General features: G+C 39.5%; 1 protein-coding gene across 1 annotated transcript in view; it reads right to left on the reverse strand.

Moving 5' to 3' along the window:
- Nucleotides 1-2,005: 2,005 nt before the first annotated feature.
- MCTP1 (multiple C2 and transmembrane domain containing 1) overlaps nt 2,006-16,838 on the reverse strand; it is a 451,536-nt gene continuing 436,703 nt past the window's right edge. The window contains exons 18-21 of the mRNA XM_024206867.2: nt 16,017-16,126; nt 12,612-12,721; nt 3,628-3,725; nt 2,006-2,492 (exon numbers count right to left, since the gene is read on the reverse strand). Of these exons, the coding sequence (XP_024062635.1) occupies nt 2,421-2,492; nt 3,628-3,725; nt 12,612-12,721; nt 16,017-16,126 (390 nt within the window). The 3' untranslated portion in view covers nt 2,006-2,420. The remainder of the gene's footprint in view (nt 2,493-3,627; nt 3,726-12,611; nt 12,722-16,016; nt 16,127-16,838) is intronic.

The raw sequence follows: 16,838 nt of genomic DNA on the forward strand, positions 1-16,838 counted from the left end.
GGGGCTTAGCTGGGGCAAACATGAAAGAGGAGTTAGGCTAGGATGTCACAACTCCTTATGTAAATGTGGGGAAGCTGTCCCGTGTGGATACTCCATAGGGAAGGGACAGAGTGATCAGATTAAATCCTTTACCAATCCATTTTAAGGAGGTATTATTTAAAGGAGCAGAAGCAGGCTGTTTAGAGCTCCTATGACTCGTACAGGCAGGAACCAATATTGTCCATAGTCTCTTTCCCCTCCTCCCCCGCAAAAACAACAACCACCACCACCACCCACATTTGAGGGGGTAGGAGGATGGTGAGGGGACCAGAATATGTAAGGAGGAGAGTGACAGAAGCCCCCTCCCTATAGGTTTATGGAATTACCTGCACTTTATTCTTAAATGTCTGGGCATACCTCACAGATGAAAGTTGGCAGCTCATTAAACCACAGCATATCTCCTGTCCTCCTTCCAGTGTAGCTGGACAATGCTGTAACTGTTCATAAGGTAGACATTACCAGTGAACTAAATATTAGAAATTCAGTATAGGAAATTGCACAACAACTGATGGATAAGATAGAGTACAAGGCTTTCAGTACAGCAGAGAAAGTCTGGATACATCAATGGGGGACAAATTTTTACACTTCATCAAATTTAAAGTTATTTCAAACAAGAGTCCCACAATAATGATGCTTTAGTAAAGTTGAGTTGTTCATTAATGGTGTATTGTTCTTCAGCAACCAACAGTGACAGGATAGGTATGGGTGCATTTTAAATAGATCACTATAACATAATTATCTAACTGGAGCACATTTAGGCCAAAGGCTTTTCACAGAAAGGTAATAGGAGTGGCATTCTTTCAGGCATGTTATACAAACAGAAAAGATCAAAATAGCTCTATTATAAAAAGCTGTAATTAGCAACATATCTTTACAACAAAAATAAGTTTCCAAATTAAATAATTAACTGCATTGCTCATGAGAGCTAGACACATATATACATTTCCCTGCACGCGCTATTTCTAAATATCTTTTTCAAATACGTAGTGCAATGCAACTTTCCCAGCAATCACAACACAAGCCAGCTGCCCCACAAAGTAGGGCACAGAGAATTTCTCATGGCCATAATCCTGCAGTTCCTACTCAGGCAAAATTCCATGTGACATTACTAAGAGTCAAATAAGTAGGCCCTTAGTAGTGTATAGTACACTCCTATGTGGGGAGTTACTTTAGGTGTAGAACTCTTCATGCAGAGATATGAGAATATATCTCTATGTATTATTTATACAATGGCTATTCAAACATTTGAAATGTAAATCATTTTTGTGTGCATGCCATTTAATTTACAAAATAGACTTTCAGGCAGTGGGGGATGTCTGTATCAGGAGGACTGATTACTTTATTAAATAAAGAAATAAAACTGGTATCACTTTTACCACTGCATTTTTCCCTTACACTGTATGTCACACCAGTAACAGGTAATATAATATGCCATAAAGCATTTTAATATGACTTTGTAATTAGAAAGCAAAAACATTTTCTGTAACAGTTTAGTATTAAAAGTCTTTATGTGCACAAATGGTGTTCATAACCTGACACCTGAAGCAATATGGATTTAGTTTGATAGTATTTTCTTTACAACTGAACTATGTATTTCATTCACTAAACTAGTTAGTACAAATTAAAATTATTGGTACATATAAAAAGAGATGTAGTCAGTTACAAACCTGGCAGTATTTTTAGATATATGTATGTATTTTAAAGTCTCATGATGGAATGATAAAAAAAGGCAGGAATCTCTTCAATTAATGGAGCTCTAGTAAGAGATTTGCAGTTGGGCTACTTGTAAGCTAATGAGAAATACACCAAGTCAGTCTGAATACACTGCACGAGAAGTTAACAAGAGTGTCTAAAGCTTTGATAAAACTTAAATGCAGTAGGTTCCATTACATTGTATTTCCGTTTAAATTTATAAAAAATAAAAAACTGTAATGGAAACTTATTGGATAAAAATATTATCAAATAAATAACGTTCAAATAAAACTGCACTTACATTTTCAAATCAGATTTAAATTTATATTTTTGCAGATTTAATCAGCATGACTTGAATATTTAATTTAGTTTTATGTGCCTTCTACTATCAAAAGATATTACATATCTACCACTTATTTTACATTAGGTATTTTTATTGTGTTATGTTATGAATCACAGGCTTTCCCCACAGTATAACCCATATTTGAAGGCTTCATCAAATTTTTCTGTACAATGCTAAATACATTTTGAATGATAAATGCCTTTGTACAATATTTACAAATTCTCTCCACTGTGATAAAAAGGCAAAATAAATAAAAAGCTTAGAGAAAGGAAATGCTGCCTAGGCTTTGGGCTTTTCCTTTTATCTTCCCTCAGCAGATGCTAGACTCCTCAGGAGATGAAGCTGGCTAGCCAGGATTGTTTCTCTTCCTCTTATTTGGGCTGTGACTGGGATCTTGTTTCAGTTCTTGGTAGTGCACCTGTTTAAACACAACGTTCAGAAAGAAACTGGTCAGGTGGCCACTCACCAGCACAAAAAAAGAGCACCAAAAGAATAAGAGATTTTTTTTTTCCTTGGGGGGAAAAAAGTGCTATTCTGCTTCAAACTGTATGGGATCTGCAGCTGGGCTGCAAAAACAATAGAATGATAGATCTGGAGTAAGAAGAAAAATCAGAATTAGGAAAATCCTGCCAGGAAATAAAATAGGGTATTGATTTAGTGAAGTCTTTTTGTTTTCCTCACAAAATATTACATTGAAAATAAAACAGTATCCAGTTGAAAGAGATAAATACAAATTCCTTACAATCTGTTATTTAATACATTCTCCAGTAATGCAAAGCCCACACCATGTAGAGGGGCAGATTCAGGCATAATGTATGCAAGTGCAACACCAAGTATGAATTTAACCCAGCATCTGAAAATGTTAAAGCCTATCCTCTTGATCTACCTAGTGATTTATGAGAACAACATGCTGTAACACTTAACAGTTCATGTCAGATCCCACACCACAATATAAGTGCATGAACTTCATAACACATTTTTTTAAAAGGGCAACCTCATCCCCTATAGTAAATAAAACAATTTTCACCTTAGAAAAATAGGTGGCAACAACCACCCAAATTCACAGTGCTACCCCAAGATACTGGGCAAAACAGCCTGCCATTGACTGCACTATTGAATTTCCTTTCATTATGTGATATCCCTATTTCCTCTCTTCAGGGGCTGATGGCTTCAGGCAGCAGCACTTCCTGCAACAAACCCCAGCACTACATTACTCCAGCGATATTTACAACAGTCCCTGCAAGTTGGTTAATAGCAACTCGGTCACCCACTACCATTTCCCAAACCTTCTTTTTCTTTTCTTTTCTTTTTTTTTTTTTTACTGATTGCCCCTGAGGCTCCCTAAAGATACAACCCAGGCAAAAACTAATTCCCTAACTGGAAAAAGTGCAGAAGACTCACCAGCCTGTTTGAGTTTCAATTTCTATGAGCCAGAGAATATAAAGTCAAAACAAAATAATACAGTTTTTAAAATTATAAAAAACAAAGCCATAGAATTATTAATCTAATGTTAAATTGACAACCATATGAGAATTAAAAAAATATATACACACCACTTGTACATCTGAGGGAACTCTGGAAAGGAAGTCAAGTAGCTCATCGTTATCAATTGCATATGGACTGCGAAGTTTCTTTGTAAATTTATTGATGCCTGGAAAAGTGATAGTTCAAACGTTATTAAAATCTCTGGAGTTTTTATATCATCAGTTATTAAAAAAACATTTTTGGCAAACTTCTGACAAAGATTGTAAGATACATTTCATAGGCTGATTTTTAGCATTAACTTAGTGCACTGTATACTCAGGCCTGGTCTATACTACAAAGTTAGGGCACCGTACGTTGACTTGAATCAACCTAGTTGTGGCATGTCTACACCAAAATTTGTCTCCTGCCAACATATGCACACCATTACAGTGACACAATGACACCATCTCCCCAAGTGACACAGTTGACCTACTTAGGGTGACAGTGCGACTGTAAACACTGCATTTCCTATGTCAACTCTAACTGCTCTCCAGTAGCTGTCCCAAGGTGCCCCTATTCCTGCAACAGTGGCCTCTCTGGTCACAAACTCCACAGCCAAGAGATCACAGAGACCCAAAGCTGCCCACCACCTCCTCACCCCTCCTTTAAAAAATCCTTTTCCTAACTGCCTCCCCCTTGAGGAACACACCTATCAGCTCACCTTTTTTGTGTGCATCAGACCTTGCCAGCTCCAGAGGCACTAGAAGCACTCCTGCTGAGAGCAGGCAAGACGTTCTGGATCTACTTGTGTGGGGAGAAGAGGCTGTGCAAGCACATCTATGGAACAGCCACAGAAATATTGACAGCTATGTGCAGATTGCACAGGGGATGCTGAAACAGGGGCCTGAGAGGGATGAACAGTAGTGACACCTGACAGCAAAGGAACTTTGCCTGGGATATCAGAAGGCAAGGGAGGGCAACAATAAATCTGGTGGTGTCCCCAGACCTGCCGTTTTACAACAAACCATGCCATACTTGGTGGTGACTCCACCGACACTCTACAGAGCACTGTGAATGCTTTGCTGGAGCCTGAGGAGGAGATCCCGGCTGTGAACAGTGATGGGGGGGCAGATGTGGACTGGAAAGGGGTAATTTTAAATTGTTGGACACAACGTAATTTTATTTTAAAAATTACTAAAACTATTTAGCTGAGAGAAACACGAAGCAGTAGGCCAACTCTTACTAATTTTTCTCTGGCTGCCAACCCAAGGATGTGGGGCTCCTACTATTTAGTCATGGGGGGTCTTTTACATACTTTAGGGGACACCACGATTAAGGCAAAGAAAAATAATCATAATTATTAATCATTTTATTATTAAATAAAGGAAAAGAAAACAACAAGTAAATCACTGGTGACTTCCATTACAATCTCTTGTCTGTCTGTCTCTCTCTCTGTGGAGAGCTTTAAAAGAGATTACACCCTGGAGAGTGAACCAGTCCAGGGGGTGCTTTTCTCTTAGTAAGTTAAGACCAAAGTATAATGTTGCCTAGAATTATTGTGAATGCAGTTTAGCATCGTATTAGATACTGAAACAAACTATTGTTGCCTCTACATAAACAGCTTAAGCTTAAATAACCAGACAGTTTATAATTGGAAAAAGTAAGCAATCTTAACTAATCCTATGAAATTGAAGAAAATATTTAAATTAGTTACCTAGTAGAAGCCATTTCAGGCCAATTAATCAATATTAAGAATCCTAAATCCAATTAAAATCCACTATTTCTGTTTGCCAATGTTTAGCGCATCTCCTCTCCAGGAAGACATGGTTTAACCATCTGATGATTAACAGGAGAAAGTTAATATTTTAAGTTACAAAAGCATTATAATAGCCCAATAAAATCATTACAAGGGTCTTGGCAGTGTCTTAGTTAACTTTCTCTCACCAAACCAGGTTGACGTTTTGGGGAGGTTTCCTTGGTTTCTTCTTGAGTCTTCTGTGTTTTTCCTATCTGTCTGTGGCAGCTTGCTGGATGGATAGGATGGGTTGTGAGGTGCTTGCTGTCTAAGAAGAGTAGCCAGGGGCAGGGGCACGGGGCTGTATGCATGTGTGAGGGGCTCACTTCAGAGTTTTTACACCCGTCTCCTTCCTATTTTCAAGAAATTATAGAAAAACACACCCTTTTGAGGTTTTTAGATTTAAAATTTTTAGATTAAAGTTGATTGCTGTCATCCTTTCAGGGTTGGCTTAGGTGACACTTTCAGCTCTTGAATATGCAGTCTGTTTAATGAATATGCAGCATTTCTTTAACTGCCTTTGTTCTTGGGGATGGAAAGATCCAGATATCTTTTAAAATTAAAATTTTCTGTTTGTTCAGTCCATTTTCTAAGATTTTTTTTTAGTTTTCTCTTTTAATCTTTTTCCAATATTCCAAAACATTCCTGTTTTTATACAAAAGTTCTGTTCTTAAAACAGTTTTTTTTTAATTAAATAATTCAAATAGTCTTGAGCTTCAATAATTAAGTGTTGATGACTTTGGAGATTTGATTCTTCTATTCCAGAGTTGGTTGAGGGTTTGCTTGTGCACTGCCAGAAATTAATTTCCCATTAATATGAATATCCTATACTTAAATGGCTTCTCACACTAGTTGAGCAAGGTCATTAGATTCCATGTTGGTCCATCAGGCATTTTAACATTTACACCGCAATGACATCAGGAGCTATATTAGGAAGTTTTCATTCAGCTAACGTATTTGGAAGTCTGCATTTCACAGAGGTGTTTGTCATTTCAACATTTAAGAAATAAATAAAAGTTTAAAACATCTCCAACTAAACATGTTTTTCTCTAAAGTGTTTAAGAACACAAGCAGGTTTTCTTGCAAGAGTGTGGGGGTTGGTAGAGCCCACTTTACCTAAACTTATTGCTCTGATAACACACCCTACATTCCTTTCACAATCATGTTTCTTCCTAAAACATCAATGTTTACATGCTTTATTTCTTGATATTTGCTTGTCCATGGGAAATAAAAACAGAAACCTGGAATTTCTTTGATTAGCTTTAACATTTCCTAACATAACTAGCCAAACGTATTTCCAAACATCCTGACTATAACCTTCTTAAAGCTATATCTTAATATTCAATAAAGGTGCAAACAAGTTTGTAATGACTTAAGAAATTAAGTCAAAATAATTTTATTAATGTAATTTTTGCATCAATATTGAGGTCTTTCCTCCACAAGAAAGGAGGTGGGGAGGAGATGTGGCAAGGAACATACTGTGAGGCAGGATCTGTTTGAAGATGCCCCTGAATGTCTGACCCTGATCAGGAGGAGAAAGAATAGGATTCAGAAGGACTTGCTCTCTGACTCCCTCCCATCTTCTACTGCCTCAAGTCTGTGAACATAGGGCTTGGGAGGAGCCATATGACCATGAAAGACTGAGAATGGAGAGAGCAGTTGCTGCAAGAGAGGGAAAAAGACAGAGAGGTGCATTGGGAAGCGCACCAGGACATCATGAATTTGCTCAGGCAACAAACTCAGATGTTGCAGAGCAGTATTGACCTACATGCCCAAGATCCTGGACTCAACAGCCTTTCCAGTTATTGGAGAACTCCACAGTCGCAGCTCCCTACATCCCCCAACATACCAGATGGCAGCCTACTCTACATCCTTATCCCTACCACTGCACACAGGCGGGACAAGAAGAAGAATCATAGCTACACATATACAGAACTGTGAAAACCACACGGTGCATGTGTAGCCACAACCTACTATACTGTAGTAGGTTTTACATATATGAATATTAATGATCACGCTTTACTTCCTTTTTTCTTGGTGTTTTCAAGTATGGTTCACCCTTTTACAGTGTTGGTAGAAGACTTAACTTTGTTTGTTTGTTGGCTCTTTAATTTTGTTGTCTGTTTCTTTGCACACAAAGTTCTTTTTTTGGAAACTCAGTATCTTTATTAGTTTACACCAAGCATTACAGAATTCACAGCAGGAAGCAAACACCCACTGGTATTTAATCTTCGTACACACGACAGTCACTTTCATAAAACCATCAGAGAACATGATTGTGGTTGACTGTTAAGAGTCTTTCTTTAATGCCTCCTTTAGCCATATATCTCCAGTTGGCTCTTCTATTAGCCCATGTGTCTGGCTGTTCAAATTCAGCAGACACCCAGTCCCCTTCATCCTCACAGATATTATGTAATACACAATAACCAGCTATAATGAAGGAGATGTTGGCCTTGCTGAGATCCTAGCTAGTGAATAAACAGCACCAGCACCCTTTCTATCTACCAAAAGCACATTCAACGGTCTTTACCTGCTGAGCTAGTAGCTGAATCTTTTTTTGGTGCTATTCAGGTAGCCAGTGTACAGCTTCAAGAGCCAGGGTAGTAATGGGTGGGCCGGGTCCCCCAGAATCACTGTTAGCATTTCAACATCACCAAGGGTAATCCAGTGGTCATGGAAGTACGTTCCTGCTTGCAGCTTTTTGAGAAGTCCTGTGTTCTTAAAGATGAGAGTATCATGTTGCTATCAATTAAGTGCTCCTGGTGATCCACTAGCACTTGCATAACCATGGAAGAGTATCCCTTTCTGTTGATGTACACAGTGACAAGGTGGATTAGTGCCAGAATAGAGATATGCATGTTGTGTATCACCCCAGTATAGTCTGACAACCCGATTGCTGCAAATCCATCCACTATTTCCTGTACATTACCCAGCATCACAGTCCTGTGTAGCAGGAGATGCTTAGTGGCCTTACACACTTGATGACAACTGCCTCCACTGTGGATTTTCCAACTCCAAACTGATTGTCAGCTAATGGACAGCAATCTGGCGTTGCAAGTTTCCACATCATGATTGCCACTTGCTTCTCCACTGTTAGTATATCTCATTTTGATGGCCCAGTACTGGAGGTCTGGGACAAGCTCAGCACACAGATACTGGAGTGTGGCCTGTCACATCCAAGAGTTCTGAAGCCACAGCTAATCATCCCAAACCTGCATTACAATGAGATCCTATTAATCAGCCCTCGTTTCTCAAGCCCATAAGCAGTGATCCACCATGTGGAACGGCTCCGCAATCACCAGCAGCAACCTGGCATTTTTTTCATCATCCCCATGAGTATCTAGTTATTGTGCTTGAACATCTCTTCATCTTCCTCATCACAATCTTGGTTGTAGTAGTACTGGTTCAAGTTCTGCAAATACAGGCGAACCGTGCATCTCCTATTAGCAACTCTCATGAGAATGGTGCTGAGCTGTGACGGATCCATGCTTCTGCCAGAGAGATGGCAGAGATAAAAATGCAGTGCATGGGGCTGTGGGGATTTTTTTAAATGGTGTGAAGATTATAGGATGTGGGAATTATTTCAGGATGGAGAAAGCAGCATGGTGGTAACTTGACCTCTCGGTCCCAGAAATGACTAAGCAAATCCCTGATATCCCATAAAGCACCGCAAAAATGTCCCAAAAGACAGTGGGCTGGGCAGTGGCACAGGGCACACTGGGATACCTACCCAGGGTGTGCCAGATTTTACACTGACGCAACACTTATGTTGGGTATGTGTAGCACCAACGAAAGCACCCAAGCGCGCAAGTACCCAAGTGATATACAAAAGTCAACGACTGTTTCCCGATGCAACTTGCACTGACGAAACTTTGTAGTGTAGACATGGTATCAGTCTCTAAATGTTCTCATGGAGTATTTCCGCCCCCGCCCCCCCCATTATCCCCTCGTTTAATTTTCATCTTGGCAGTAACACCTAAAGGTGATTGGAAGTTTTCAGATGGAACATTTTTCTGTTAGAAAATGCCAATTTGTCAAAAGCAAAACATTTTGTGGTAACATGTAGATTTTGAGAAGGGTTCCAATGGAACCCTACCTTGCTAGTCATGTTTCAAAACCTGCCTGCTAGGCACATTTCAGTGAAAAACCTGCTTGGTTTCCTGCCAGCTTGCCTGCCCAGCTCCCTGGCAGTTGGCCTGAAGAATTGTCTTAGAGTTGGAACCCCAGTGCTTCCGGAGTTGACAGCTCCAGGGAAGCTCTGCCATGATATGAGACTCTTGGACCAGCTGGCTGCCCAACTTCTGGAGTCTGGGGAGCAAGCTGCCCAGAGAGCTGGGGAGTCCTGACATCCCACAATATTTCATCCCAGAAACACTAAAACATGATGTTTCTGAAATATGCAATATGTTGCTGGGGCTGGCAGGCTCCATGGCACCCTCAACTCTGAACATTCAGGGACTGTCATGGAGCTGGGTATCCTGGAAGCCCTAGCAGCTTCTGATTACAAAACTGCATGTCAGTTTCAGTCAGCAACCACCAAGGGTCCTGGGGAGCATATTTCACTCCAGAAATGTGTTTTGGTATTTCTGAAATTAAATATTGCAGAACTTCAGTTCACAAAAAATTTAGACTCTTTGGCCCGATTGGGACAAATTTTCTGAAAACTCTTCCATTACTGAAGAATGGAAATTTGATTTCCTGGTCAGCTCTAGTGGCAACTGTTTTGTTTTTACCTTCTGGCACTTTACAGTAAATCAAAGTAATGATCTTTACTCCTCTGCTTCAGAACTCAGGCTATACTGTCAGATTCAAGCTCCTGTCACAGTTTTGTTGTGGGTTTTTTTAATATATATTTTGACTTAGGAATATTATTAGAATGGAAGGTTTGATAGTTTATTTTTCCACAAAAAGAAAAGCTGTACTGGGTTATTCAAATCAGCAACCAAAGTTCTAAGGTACCACGCCCATCTTACCAAGTCTAAGCTAAAACAGCATTTCTAAATTACAATTGCTATTGCATATTAGACACTGGGTCTGAAGCATCCCGGAGGGCTCCCTGGGTAATAGCCTGGCAAGGCCTAATTTGTGGGCTGTGAAAACAAATCTGTCCAAAGCAGGGCCCACAATGGCACAAGCCTCCCAGAATCCCACATCAGCCAGAGCAAGCTGGGACAGCACTCAAAATGAACTGGGCCTGCTCTGTGGGTCTTGGGACCAAGCTAGCTGGGACATAAGCTGATTCCGTTTCTCATTCAGGCAGCCTTTGCTGGTAGATCATCTATGAAACTCTAGCTAGGTTATAAAGCTTCATGCCCTTGGCAGAATGTGTATAGCAGAGCAGCAGTGGTAACACCACTGGCCTTCGACAGAGTGAATCCACAGTTCTACACAACTGCCCTGCAGTGCAGGACATGAGGAGAGGAGAAAGTTGCACCCTGAGGGGGTGAATTTGGTAATTGGTGTACGTTTTGAAATTCCAGCCCTTACTAAAATTGGTGAATAGGGAATCTGAGACCCAGACACATCCATTTGAGGGGACCCAATTCAGCCTGGAGGCACTGAGAAATCAAGTGTCTATCCCAGACCTTCTCAAACTGATCTTAGACCACCTGTTGGTAAGGAAGAGCTGGCAGACCACATGGAATCAGCTGCTTCTTAACAGAATTAGATTGCAGGTGGTCCAGAAGAGACACTGGACAAGTTTGAGAATTCTTAGTTTATTCAGAGGAAAGAGCAAAGAATCCTTTGGAATGAAGAGTCTTGGAGAAAAAGTCTTCTGTGGGTGCAAAAGAGAAAAATGTAGCAATGCAGATACTATCTGACATTGCATGGAGGAAATTTCTTAAGGAGAAGAGTTGCCTCACTAAACAGCAGCATGGCCATATGAATTTGCAAAGCAGCTCAGAAACTACTTTCCTGGAGGTGACAACCTGTCTTTCACTAAAACCAAATAAAAATAAGCATTTGCTTTTAAATGCAGAAAAAATGAATGAGAAGAGGAGTTGAATATACATCAAGGAGGGTAGAAACTCCAAATAAAGTGAAAATGTGTGTGTGTTTGCTAGGCTCCATTTCAAGAACAGTTTTCTGGACTTAGTCAACAGTTTAAACTTCTGTCACAAATGCTCTATCACCTGGTCTATGTGGGGAAAAATGCAATTTTGGAAACAAACTAAAAGACTGTGCCTCATAGCAAGAGAAGCTTAGCGGTAGAAAAGTAAGTAGTAAGATGAAATCCTTGAACATAAAACACCTCATACCTGCCTCTTTCATTTGTATAGATTTTTTTCCCTAAAACTTCTTAACTGCTTCCTGTTTCTTCTGTGTTCATAGCTCATCAAATACAAGTTTTCTGAACTGTATAATCAATTTTGGTGTCATTTCATTTATGTGTAAGGACTCAAAATATTCTGCCTCCACCCAGTTTGCTTCAAGTTTCCTAATCCTGATTTAGATATAAGAAAATTAACTATTTGAAGTCATTTTAGTGATTTTATATGTTGTCCATGGAGTCTGAACATTGAATTCTCCAAGACATGAGTTTTTCCAGAAAAGAAAAGCTAGTCACTCCCATAGACTTACATGAGAATTTTCTCTGTACAGGGTGTGTATTTACAGAATGCAGGTACAGCCTCTACAGAGGTGGGGGGGTGTTAAAAATATATGATCGAAAACATTGAACAATCTTTATAACTAGTATACTGTACAGTAGCTTTTCTAAATCAGTATAAATAAAATACACAAGCATATATGAGAGGTTAAGCTGTCTCCTAAAAAAACCAAAAACAAACAAAAAAAAGCCAACCCACTTTTGTTCATTATCCACCAGTAAAATAGCATATATGTTTTTGTTAGTCTAAAGGTGACCCTTTAAGCAGGTGTCTAAGCACTGTGTTTACATACACTTACACAAGATAAAGTGCTGCGGCAAAAACATATTGTCCTAAATGCACTATATAGATTGAAATGTCCCTATTCATGTGTAAGTGGTGAAAATAAATCAGAGTAATATCTAGACAAAGCTACACTTTGATATATGAAGAATCCTCATGGCTATATGTTTATAGTATGATGAAGTCTAGAATGCCAGACAAGAAAAATGCATTTTGCAGGTGGGCCTAAATCTTTACACAGTTGTGATTTTTAACTAGCCTGTCTGTTTCCATCATGGAATAGCTTCATGACCATAAATACTGAAAACTACTGACAGTATAACTCATCCCTTAAAAAACAGTTTGTTCTAAGTGGCACAGACAGTTAAAAAAAGGCTTTACTTACCCCAGACAAGGACAATGTATCTCAGTGGAATGAAATACAGGATGACTGTGAACACACAGAGGGCAACAATTGCCAGCCAGCTTAAGAATGGGACAGTCCAGTTGAATGTACTGAATGAAAAATTAACATAAGTCAGAAGTCTGATCACTTCACAGAACTAATAAGAGAACAAACAACGGGCAGGCAGACTACAACTCTGTAAATGGACCAGTCAGTATTCAGCAGTGAGAGGACTGAAACTGCATATGAATGCATGGATGCTAAACATTTTGGAGTTCTCGGGTTTGATCCCACCCCCTGAGAAGATGAAACTGGGGCTTAGACTCTTTGTCCCATGCAGGATGGCACCTATAAGTGCCTGTATGCAAGCTGAAAACCAATGCTTATGGCCTTAGGAGTTCCAATACTTTCCCCTATTTTAGCCCCAGATCCCTGCCCTCTGTTCACTTGCTCAAACAGAGTCCAAGGCATCCCTCCACTCTTAACTGGAATGAGAGTATTATACAGTGCTGCTTGGGTAGTCTGATTTGATTCTCCCCTGTGCTCTGTCTGAAATACATGGCCAGAGAAAGAAATTAAAAGCTGATCAGAGGGCACGTCTTTCTCTGTTTAACTTCCTGTCAGTGATCGTTCAATCACAGTGGGGGAGGACTGAGTGAAAAGTGTGCCTACGTGCAAGGTAGGCAACCTTTTCACACTAATGTTAGTGGGTTAGGGAAAGGTATGTACGATGGATTTTGCTGAAGGTGAGGGACAATATAGGGAGGAAAGGGAAGGAAAAAAGACAGAAGCAGGGCAGCAAAGGAAAGGGAAAAACAAAAGAAGGGAGTGGTCAAAGAGAAAGGAAATTACAATAAGGAAACAAGCTGTACCAATCTCAAAAAAATGGGACGGGCATTATTCGTTCAAAGACAAAGGAAAAACAGAGGGATTGGGCTCCAACGGAAGTTTCAGGGAAATGGCTTGTACATCAAACCTTCAGATTAAAAAACCCCTAAGTGTGTGTGTCCCAGATCTCAAAGTGTAATAAAGATCTGCTGAGCAGCCAGTTTTGTAGAGCCTGAGTCTGGAAGCAGCTATGTTGTGGGTCTCCCACCCTGAAGTGCAGTGAAGAGATGAAGGCCAGATGGCTGATTTTAAAAAATCCCAGGGGAGCTTTTGTTAAATGGAGTTTGGTTAAAAGGGATTGTTATATAAAAATCACTACCACTCCAACGATGCTCCCTGGCATTTGTCTTCCCATAAGAAAAGTATGCTTTTGGCTCTAAAAAGGTTGACAGTGTCCCTTTAAATTATTATTAATAGATATGTATCCGGATCATTTTGGCTAAATGATTCTGGCTTCTGTGGTTAAATAATTACTATTGTCTGAGTTGCTAGCTATAATTTTTCATAATGATCTCGGGCTTCTTTTGGTTGTGTTTGTCTTTTTCCTCCCCAGCAATTTTGACATGTCTCCAGAGTGAACATTATGTAAGTGTCAATTGCTGTAGGATCACTCCCTAAATCCTGGGGGACACCTGCTCTTTTCCCTTCTTCTGCATGTATTTGGGGGGAACAGAAGGTTGAGGGTCTGCTCGCATTCTTGTGACTCGCCTTGGGTGCTATGGATCACAGACACCCCATGTGTGGGAACACTGGCTCCTCACTTAGCAAACCTCCGTATGTGCTGTGTTAGCACTGTATTCAGTACAATTTTCCTTTTACATTTTTAGGAACAAATTACAAAGATTTATAGGAAGTGTCATTAATCTCACTTGTTTAGCAAGTTATGTTGCTTTCTTATACAATGGAGCAAAAATATCTAATTCCAAAACGCACAATTTAACAAAATAATCAAGATGACTTCCCTGTGCAGCCTTTTAATGAAAGGTTTCTTTCAAAAGGAGGCTTGTTTTTAGAGCTTGCACAATATAAAGTGTCTGTGCTTACCTCTGCTGGTGTGCGTCTGGCCTGGTTTAAAGTTGTATAATGCACTATTTTACACACATACTCCCACTGGAAGAGCTCTCAGGTTTTCCTTTTAAAGCCTTTGTTCTGAAATTCATAGACTACAACTTTCTGTAACACCATTCTCACAGAGTCACAGAGTTTAAGGCCAGAAGGGACCATCAGATCACCTAGTCTGACCTCCTGTTTATCACAGGTCACCAACACCACCCAAAACCCACACCCTAAACCCAAACCATCTTGATTCTAAAACACTTTCTACTAGCCTATTAAGAGGTGAAGGAAAGCAGCATTTGAGAGCATGGTAAGCCTCATATATCCTGTGGACTGGCCACTTACCAATATGCCATTTTCTTCTGATTCGCTTCCACTGGGAGTATTTCTTTTGTGGCTATATCACTGTGCACATATTGCAATCTCATAAGCATGGAATATAAATGATCACGTAGGCCAGATTCACCAAATCTAGTACAGAGATGTGTGAAGTCTGGACCCTGGACAGTATTGAAAATGAGGCAGGAAAACAATGCTTTCACTGTCACTCAGCTTTAGAGTCCATTGAGTGTATCACAGGAACCCTGCTGGTAGAGGCTGTTGAGGGGATGCTCTGAATCAGTGCAGCTCCCTACCTTTTTGGCTGCATTGACATAGCAGAAAGGAGGTTGTGAATGCTTTGCACCAAACATTCCATCTTAGGGGGACATGTACCTGACTTTATGTTGGCAGAATCCAGGTTGAATTTAGTCCTGTCTTTTAGTTGAGAGAATCTTTATGGAATGTTTCTGGTCTCAAATAATAAACATTAAATTACTCATTCATTTAACATGTCAAACACATACCAAACTTCCTGTAATGGGCCAGCATCAATCAAAGGCAAACACTGCATAATTTTGTTTTCAAAAACAATCTATACATATGCTGTATCGTTTTAAATCTTAAAAAATAAGCAGTGGTTAAGTATGTTGGTAAGTCATATATTTTATGCACAAAGACTATAAATTACACATAAAATAGGATGAGAAATTGTTTTCAAGGTAACCTGATCTAAATAAAACCTTCCTAGTAATAGAATACATGTGTATCTTTAAAATCTCTGAAATCCTTATTTAGGTCTGCTTATTTCTTTTATCATGACTTTGTATTGATTTTTTTAAAATGTCTGGGTTAAAAAGAGTGTTATGTATCTCATCTGAAAGACAGTCTTATTTCTTACTTCAAAGCCACAGTTCTGATTCTTTTCCAATTCATATATTTCTAAATTCCAGAATTAAAATGACAGGACTTTCATGCATCCAAGGGCCAGCATAAAGCAAAGTAAATAATGATGAGATTTAGCAATATATCATCCAAAACTGTCGTCCCCGCCAAAAGAATGTAACATTTTGCAGCTTGTATGGAGGGAAAAAATGTGAGCACCATCAGAGTGCAATCCAGCACCAATGTGTCAGCACTCACTTCTTTATCCTTTCTCCAAAGGAAGCCACTTCATCAAGGACATTCTGGACACTGACACACACCTCCTGGATGGCATAGAGTTTATTCATAAATCCTTTTCTTTCACTATCCTAAAAAAAAAAAAAAAAAGGAAGTAGCAGCAATAATTATGTGAAAACTTTTTTGACTGTACTCATTGTCCTATATATTTCTGAAGTATATTTCAAAATCATACATATTGCAGACATACACAATGCTCATCAGTAAAAAGTCAGCATTTAGAAACTCTTACCACATGGCAGTATCTTAGATACCACAATTCTTTCCCTCTACTTTGAATATTGTGTACAGACAGTGTATAAACCAGGTACATAATGGAGCATAGTTTCATCTGTCACTGTAACAGTTTCCTAAATACATTTCAAAAGTTCAGCTCTCTGGCTTATAGAGGATGCCACTTTCATATCCTATGAACTCTGGTCAGTGATAAGAGTCAAGCAGCTATATTACATCTCAGATTTCTGAACTGCACTTTCTTCAGTTGATGTGGGTATCCACATTTCAAGATGATAAAAGCTCCTTTGGAAGTATAGGGAGTAAGAAACCAGACACACTTCAGGTCCTAAGGACAGGCTGCTGACCTTAGAAAATGACTTGTCAAGTTTCTGTATATGATTTTTCTCCCCCTCCTCTCACCGTTGGGCAGGGATTACTTTAAATTTGACTGAGACACTATTGGGAAATGCCAAATGAATTAACTTGAGTGTGATAGGAAGGTTTGCAGCTCCTCCCTTCAGCTCTGAATATTATAGACATACAAAAAGAAACCCTTGCACTGCTGAT

This window comes from Terrapene carolina, unplaced genomic scaffold, assembly GCF_002925995.2.
Source record: "Terrapene carolina triunguis isolate 2854851 unplaced genomic scaffold, T_m_triunguis-2.0 Scaffold69, whole genome shotgun sequence".
NCBI lineage: Eukaryota > Metazoa > Chordata > Testudines > Emydidae > Terrapene > Terrapene triunguis.